Source organism: Malania oleifera, chromosome 9 (assembly GCF_029873635.1).
Source record: "Malania oleifera isolate guangnan ecotype guangnan chromosome 9, ASM2987363v1, whole genome shotgun sequence".
In the NCBI taxonomy this organism is placed as follows: domain Eukaryota; kingdom Viridiplantae; phylum Streptophyta; class Magnoliopsida; order Santalales; family Ximeniaceae; genus Malania; species Malania oleifera.
The window spans coordinates 67,002,702-67,011,717 of NC_080425.1; the positions used below are offsets into that span (position 1 = coordinate 67,002,702).

The following is a 9,016-nucleotide window of genomic DNA, read 5'->3' on the forward strand; positions in this document are numbered from 1 at the left end:
CGTGTTGTGATGATCACCAGTTCGCTCTTGAGTTGTGTCTATGTGTATGTGTATGATGGGATTGCGCTGTGATGATCACCAGTTCACTCTTGAGTTGTGTCTATGTATTTGATTGTATGTATGAATCTGGGAATAAGAGATGGCAAATTTCGAGGACGAAATTTTTGTAAGGAGGGGAGATTGTAAGAACCCAAAATATGAAAAATGGGTTTAAATATTAAGAGAGGGGCAAAATTGGAAATTTTTGGGTCAAGGGCTATAAAAGGAAATTTCTATTACTTCTTCATTAAGTAAACTCAATCCTCTCTCTCTCTCTCTCTCTCTCTCTCTCTCTCTCTAAACTCTCTCTACTCTCTAGAAATCTTCGCCGATCGTTGACGGAATCGGAAAACGGAAGCTACCACGAGGATCATGGAAGGATTCTCTACAAATTCTACGGATCGGAATCTCGTTTCGGAGATTTTTGGGTTTCGGCGTAAAATCGAGGTAAGGCTCGGTTTTTAATTCTAATCCGGTAGTTTTGTAGGTATCAGTCTTGTGAGTATATTTTGTACTGTGATTTGTAGGTTTTGAAACTCGGTTTGCTGTTTAGGGACCTTGGAGTTTGGGATTTGCTTACGGGGTTAAGGTAAGGGGAAACTGTGTTATATTGGTTATTTTTTTGAAATCGGACTCAGTGGAATTGTGGTCCATGATCCTGTGTGTGTTTTGGCTACTCATTTAGGGGGATCTAATGGGGAAAACTATGGGTTTTTCATTATTGCAGTTTTTGGGAAAAAATGGACGACGGGCTGAATCCCGGGTTTTGTTGAAAATCGAGTATATTTGTGATTTATACTGTGATATTGGGATGGCCGTGCCTTGACTTTGTTTAAACTGTATTTACTTGGAAAACCATGTTTTTGATTACCAAATAAGTGTGGTTTGTTTGGTTATATGAGCATGCATGTGTGTGTGATATGCGAAACTACTGATAGGAGCGCGGTTCCGGAATTGCTGATTGGACCACGATTCCAAAATGATTCCAGGTACTGAGAGTATTCGGCTCTATATCCGAGGGCGTGTGTTTATCACCTGCCACGTAGGCAAGAGTGACCGGCTCTATATCAGAGGGCGTGAGCCTTTTCCGGTAGATCAGGCTGAAGGGTGTAAATCCACCAATTAGCGTCGGTACGATGCCATGGGAGTCGAGGACTAGCCATGTGCCGATGGCGCCGTGCTTCGCGGATGGCTTCGGGCCAATGCTGGATTGTCGCGGACCGGCTTCGGGCCGATGAGTGTGACGACACTGTGTACTGATCATGTGTGTGTATTATGATGAGATTGCGTATAAATGGTCGTCGTATGTGTGCATGTATGCACTGTGTAAATTAGTACTGGAATGCATTTAACTACGTGTATGTTGTATCATGATAACACTCAAATGTTACACATCGATATAACATGTGTTCTTCCTTACTGAGAGGTGTCTCACCCCTACTGTACGTACATTTTTATAGATAATTCGAGTAACCAGAACTAAAGTCCTGGTGTAGGGAGCGTAGTGGCCGATGTACTGCGTTAGCGCTTGGGTAAGTGCTAGGATTGTAGTTTTGTTGGGTTACCATTTTGAGTTGTATTTGGGCACCCAGTTTGTACGTTTTGTTAGAGTTATATTCTGCTCTTGTATAGACTCTCGTATGGTACTACATATGTTGATATAAGATGCTTTTTCTGCTGCGTATATGATTATGATTGGATATGTTTAGGGTGCCTAGGAACCCCATGGGGTCGGACCCTCATCCTTTGTACTGTATTTGTGATGATTTGTATGATACAGGGACATGTTAGGTTACAATTTTCACCCTCGGGTCCTATTTCTAGGTTCAGGGCGTTACACTAACAATAAAGGGACATTCTCAGAGTCGTATGCCTGGAAGGAAGAGTCATGGGAGGAGTAAATCTCGTGGGAGACCTGCTAAAGATGAATGTACATTTTGTCATAAGAGAGGGCATTGGAAGAAAGATTACCTTAAATTACAACAGAAGAATAAGGGCAAAACACATTCTAATGCTAATATAGCCAATGATGATGGAAGTGAGTCAGATTTTTCTCTTATTGGAACATCTTCGTCACATTATTTTGGCGAGTGGATTTTGGATTCTGATTGTTCCTATCACATGTGTCCCAATAGAGAATGGTTTTCTAATTTTGAAAAATTAGATGGTGGGGTCATTTTTATGGGAAATGATAATACTTGTAAAACAATTGGAATAGGATCAATACAGTTGAAATGTCAAGATGGAACTATTAAGACCTTGACTGATGTTAGGTATGTTCCAAGCCTAAAGAAGAATCTGATTTCATTGGATGCCTTAGAATCTAAATGGTTCACTATCACTTTGAAAGATGGAACCTTAAAGATTAAATCAGGTGCGTTGGTGGTGATGAAGGGAATAAGGAAAAATAACTTGTATTATTTACAAGGTAGTACAGTTATTGGCTCAGCAGCTGTTGTTTCTGAGAAAGATGCAGGTTCATATACAACTAGGTTATGACATATGCGATTAGAACATACAAGAGAAAAATCTTTGCAACAATTAGCTAAGCAAGGTTTGTTAAAGGGTGCAAAGGTGTGCAAACTTGAATTTTGTGAGCATTGCATTCTGGGAAAACAAACTAGAGTGAAATTTGGCACAACAATCCATCAAACTGAAGGTATTTTAGACTACATCCATACAGATGTATAGGGGCCCACAAAACGGTTTCGTTGGGTGGTATGCATTATTTTGTCACTTTTGTTGATGATTTTTCCAGAAGAGTTTGGGTGTATTCTATGAAACATAAAAATGAAGTATCTGATATTTTCTTTAAGTGAAAAAATTAGTTGAAACTCAAATTGGAAAAAAGATTAAACGGCTTAAATCAGATAATGGTGGTGAATACACGAGTGACCCGTTTATGAAGGAATGTCAGGATGAAGGTATTGCTTGACACTTCATAGTTCGAAATACAAAATAGCATAATAGGGTGGCAGAGCGCATAAATCGAATTTTGCTGGAGAAAGTTCGATGTATGTTGTCTACTGCTGGGTTAGACAAAAGGTTTTGGGCTGAGGCTGTTAAATATGCGTGTCATCTCATCAATTGTCTACCATCTTCTGCAATAGGGGGAAAAACACCCTATGAGGTATTGTCTAGAAAGTCTGCTAGTGATTATGATTCTTTACATGTATTTGGTACTATGACTTATTATCATGTTAAAGAATCTAAGTTGGATCCAAGAGCCAAGAAAGCAATATTTTTTGGGATAAGTGCAGGAGTCAAAGGATATCGTCTTTGGTATCTAGAGACCAAAAAAATGATTTTAAGCAGGGATGTGACTTTTGATGAACTTGCGATGATGAAGAAAACAATACGCAAGGAGTCACAAAGTTGAAGAGAAGACCAGCGGTACTCAACAACAGGTGGAGGTTGAGACAATTTTGGGAAATCCAGTGAGAAATGAGACTACACAAGGTAACTCTCCAGTTACGGTGGGGAATAGTGTACAAGAAGAGGAGATTTCAATTCGAGAATCTTCACAGCAACAAGAATCAATTGTTTCTCCTTAAAGGTCAAGACGAGAAATTCAAAAAACCTGCTCGGTATACTGATATGGTGGCCTATGCACTTCTAGTTGTGGATGATAATGTTCCTTACACTTTCAAAGAAGTAATAAGGAATTCTGAATCAGACAAGTGGAAAAAAGCAATGGATGAAGAAACGTGGTCTCTTCATCATAATCAGACTTGGGAGCTAGCCTAGTTGCCCAAGGGTAAGAAAGCAATTCGTTGTAAATGGGTTTATGTAAAGAAAGAAGGATTTCCAGATGCAAATAATGTTCGCTTTAAAGGTAGATTGGTAGCTAAGTGCTACGCACAGAAGGAAGGCATTGATTATAATGAGGTATTTTCTCCAATTGTTAAACATTCTTTCATTTGAATTTTGTTGACTTTGGTAGCACAATTTGATCTTGAACTAGTTCAATTCGATGTAAAAACTGCATTTTTACATGGTGATTTGGAAGAGAAAATCTATATGACTCAGCTAGATGGATTTCAAGTTGCTAGAAAAGAAAATTGGGTATGTAAACTGGGTAAATCGTTGTATGGTTTAAAACAGTCTCCAAGATAGTGGTACAAACGATTTCATCAGTTTATGATGGATTAGAAGTACATCAGAAATAAACATGATCATTGTATTTATTTTCGTAGACTACAAAATGGCTATTTTATATATTTACTCTTGTATGTTGATGATATGTTGATAGCTTCAAAGAATAGGGAAGAAATCAACAAGTTGAAAAGACAGTTAAATTAAGAGTTTGAGATGAAAGATCTTGGTGAAGTAAAGAAGATACTTGGCATGGAGATTTACAGAGACAGAATGAATGGAAGAGTTAGTTTGTCTCAAAAACAGTATTTGAAGAAGATAGTACAAAATTTTGGCATGTCTGAGCAGTCAAAACCAGTAAGCACTCCTCTTACTCCTCATTTCAAACTTAGTGCGGCTTTATCTCCTAAATCAGATGAGAAACGTAAGTATATGTCATAGGTTCCTTATGCAAGTGTTGTTGGTAGTCTGATGTATGAAATGTTTTGTACTAGACCTGATATTTCACAAGATGTTACTATGATAAGCAGCTATATGCATGATCTAGGTAAAGGACATTGGCAAGCTGTGAAATGAATTTTGAGATATATTATGAATGCGATTGATATTGGTATAGTATTTGAGAAAAATAATACTATTGATCAACGTGTTGTTGGATATGTGGATTCATATTTTTCAGGTGATTTGGATAAACGTCGATCAACTACTGGATATATTTTTACATTTGATAATAGTCCAGTGAGTTGGAGGTCTACCTTACAGTCTACCATTGCCTTATCTACAACAGAAGCAGAGTACATGAAAGCTTCAGAGGCTGTTAAGGAAGCTATTTAGTTGTAAGGTTTACTTGAAAATTTGGAAGTTGTTCAGAAGTATATTGTTGTGTTCTGTGATGGCCAGAGTGCTATTCATTTGACAAAGAACCAAGTCTACCATGCACGAACGAAGCATATCAATGTTCGGATTCATTTTATACGGGATATTATTGATGGAGGCAAGATACTTCTTCAGAAGATTGCTACAATTGAAAATCCCGCAGATATGTTGACCAAGATTGTGACAACAATCAAGTTCAAACACTGTTTGGACTTGATCAATATCCTGCAAGTCTGAATAATTTTGGAAAGCGTGGATGATATGGAACTCCAGAAAATGCTGGTGATTGAAAAATTTGTTGAATTTATCGTCAAGGTGGAGATTTGTTGTTTTTTTTGTCCCACATTGGTAGAATAATTTCACATTAGTATAAAAGGTTGTTTTGAATTTTTTATATTATTTGTCCCACATTGGAGAGAAGTGTTTTTTAAACTTGAGGTTGAAGTTATATAAAGAGTTCAACTCTTCATTTGTAAAACACACATAAAAGTTGTACTTTGTCAAGAAGTAATGGATTGATCATCGGCACCCGAGGACATAAATAATTTTATACCGAATCTCATAAATTTCTTATCTTGTTCTTTTTACTGTTATATTATTAGTATCTGCATTACTTTAATTTCTTATATATTTAATAGCAATAGTTGTAGTATTGGTGTTTGACACAAGTGAGGTGCCCAGCACAACAGATTTGCCAAAGGACAAATAAAATATTACAATCATTAATCTCGTAATAAATACATGAATCTTATTTAAAGACATCTTAAAACTCGCTAAATTGAATTCTTCACACCACTAAGCTTCGACTTTGATGGCAAGACATAGAAAACTAATTAATAATTAATCCTAAAAATATTAAAATATGATTCTAGCATAACGATTTATTAATTTTTTAGGGAAAGTAAAAGAACTATTATTGTCTTGCCGTGCTATATTAAAATGGGAATGTGAGAAGTCAAGCATAAGAGCACATTTTGATGGGAACAGAAGACAGAGAGGTTAATTGTATTTTATTAAATCTTGATTTAAACATTGCACCGAAATTAAGTAGCTCCAATTAAACTTGTGAAAGAGAAGTAAATTACAGTTGACGTTCAAAAGATTTTCTCAAAATTTTTAAATAATTAAAATAGAATATTGGAGAATAAAAAGTTAACAATAATTTTGTGTCAATTAGAAATCGATTATGCCTATACTATATAGTAAAAAAAAAATATCTATGTACATCTTATGTAGCTTTTTACATGCTTTTGAGATTAATCCAGAATTTATATTCGTCAACAATTAAGAATGCTTTTAATTGAGAAAAAGTATTAATGTAATTTAAAAATTAATTATAAAAATAAAAATATTGTTATGGAGTTCAGTAAATGTATACTAAGTGTTTAACGTCTAATTTTATAAATTTATGAACTATAATTATTTATTAAAAGAAAAGTAAAAAAAAGGGCATAAATGCAATTCACAGTGTAAGCGCGGCTAGCCTTTATCGTTAGTGAAGGAAAAAAAGGGGAATAGTTCCGTTGTATACTTCACCGTCGTCGTAAAAAGCAATAATGGCAGTTAAAAACCTTCCCTTCTACCCTCGCAACCAACAACTCGTCGTCCACTTTCCCCCCCTCTCTTTCTCTCTCCTCTTTCTCTCTCTCTAAAATACACTCCCTTCCTTCTCTCTCTCCCCCCAAAACTCTGCTCTGAAGCAACGAAGATCACAAGGAACGCCTTGAGCTGACCTCTGAATCTGGTCCCGCGCGCATACATATATGTCAGAGGGAACTCCCCGGCGACCACTTCCGGTCACCGAGCCGAGATCCAGGCCTCCCCATCCCTCGCCGCCACTCCATCGGCGGAGCCCCACTGCGCGTCGGTCCTCGAAACCCTCCAGATCCCTCAGAATCCTGCGACGATACCCTTCGGATTCTTCCGTTTCTCCCGATGGTCGTTTCCCGGGCGACGATCATCTGCACCCGGAGTCCGACGAGGGTGTCCTGTTCCGGCTTCAGACGTGTGCGGACATCCTCTCCTACCCTTGCTTCCTGTCGCCGTCTCCACAAATTCCGGAGGTAAGGTCGTTCAATTTTCAAAAAAGGATTGTTTTATATTTTTTTAAATTGTTTTGTTTTTAAGTAAATGGGGTTTGGCCCATCTGGGTAGTAGGGAGTTTTAATTTTCGTCTGTAAGAAATTACGGATCCCGGGTCTTGGATGGCCGTCAGTAGATTTTTTTTTTTTTTGATTAAAATTCGCACAAACTCAAATTTAAATATCAAATATCAATAAAAATAAGTATGTTTATTTTTATTCTTAAGCTTTTTTTTTTTTTTTTAAAAAAACAACTGAAACGTGCATCGTAAATTTTTAGAAAAAAATTCTCATACCCAATATACTGCCTAAATATTAGCTTTTTTATTCGTTTAAAATTTCGAGTTCATTGACTTCAGGAAATTTACTCATTTGGGTTACCAATTCATAGAACTATCATTCAGTATTCAATAAAATTTTCATATATCAACTTAATTGTTAAAACTAATACGCTTAATCCTATTTGCATAACATCAGCTATGCAAATGGCTGCTTGATCATGATGAATTTCTTCTTGTCAATGGGTCTTTTTGGATGGTCGAAAATAATCGAGAACTCTTGTGCAGGTGCAGAAGAAGGCGAATAAGGATTCAAAGGTGGTGGTAAATGTTACAGTAGAAGGAAGTTCAGGACCCATCAGAGCCCTGGTGAGGTTGGGATCCAGTGTGGAGGAAACCATAATGCTTGTTGTCAACAAGTACGGCGAAGAAGGCCGGAGCCCCAAGCTCGACCGCCACGCCGCCTCCTCCTTCCAGCTGCATCAGTCCTATTTCAGCCTTCAAGGTGACTGAAAATGCACTCCAACATTCTTCCATACCAAACATATAAGATTAACTACATGCTCTTCATGGTTTCTCTGCTAATATATTGATTCAACTTGACTTAGTCCCTTCGTTGTTTTTGTTTTATGTTTTACATTTTCTGGTTTTGTTTTCTTGTTTTTGGTAAGAGAGAAAGCTAAGAACACATTTGAATTCGGTTTTCTGATTTTAATGCGCAGGTTTGAATAAATCAGATGTGATTGGGGAAGTTGGCTGCAGAAGCTTCTATCTTCGAAAGAGCAGCAGCAGCAGCAGTAACAGAGGAGATGGACATGGAATGCAACTGGTTTCTGCTTCCTCCAATCCTCAGATTGATTCTGTGAGAGCAACCTCTCCCCCTCCTTTCATCTGCTTCACTGCTTTCATCGAGCAGTGTATCAGAAAAATTGTGAGAAGAACTAGGAAGCTGTGGAAGGTCTTGGGTTGTACTTGTATGCAGAGTGGATGACCTAGACCCATACCATACCCATACTCGGACCCAAGCCCAAACCCGGATCATCCCACGATTCATTGCTAGAGTGACATGCATTCTATTGTGTTGCTCTAACAGGCGTAACTTTTTATTTTTATTTGTTTTGCATTTCGTCATTTTTCTTATAATCAACCTGTAAATAGTATACCTGCTCTTTACCCTATACTCTCTGTAAACCTTATATTGGAAGATTCAATTCCAGTTATATCAAATGGAGTTGATGTGCCATTCTACACTTTCGGAAGATATTTGACTTTAGCTGTTCATATGCGTGTGGGAAATTGAAATGTTGATTATCATTGGATTTTGATGGGAAAGGAAAATGAGAAAAATTGCACAGTTCTTTATAGTGGGAGCCCATAGTTTTTTCAAATCCTAAGAATTATAGGAATCAAAAAAGCTCACTGATGACTTTCTTGTTGAATTTTTTGTCCTACAGTAGGATGAACAGACTTGAAAAATTATCAAAATCCCGAAAGTCAAAGTTAAAATTCAACAAATTATCAAGTCTTTGTTTGTAGATGGTGAGTTATTTAATCAAGCTATATTATCTTATTTATTATAAGTCTCATACGTGAATTTTATTAAATTATCAGTAAGTTCAAAAATTAAGTAGTATTTTTTTAAAGAAA

At 37.0% G+C, this 9,016-nt stretch overlaps 1 protein-coding gene across 1 annotated transcript; it reads left to right on the forward strand.

Annotated features, from left to right (window-relative positions):
* The first annotated feature begins 6,603 nt into the window (after positions 1 to 6,603).
* Positions 6,604 to 8,612, forward strand: LOC131164055 (uncharacterized protein At4g22758). Its single transcript, XM_058120995.1, has 3 exons — positions 6,604 to 7,073; positions 7,658 to 7,874; positions 8,092 to 8,612. The coding sequence occupies exons 1-3, from the start codon at positions 6,774 to 6,776 to the stop codon at positions 8,358 to 8,360; spliced, it is 786 nt and encodes a 261-aa protein (XP_057976978.1). The 5' UTR covers positions 6,604 to 6,773; the 3' UTR covers positions 8,361 to 8,612.
* Positions 8,613 to 9,016: the final 404 nt, after the last annotated feature.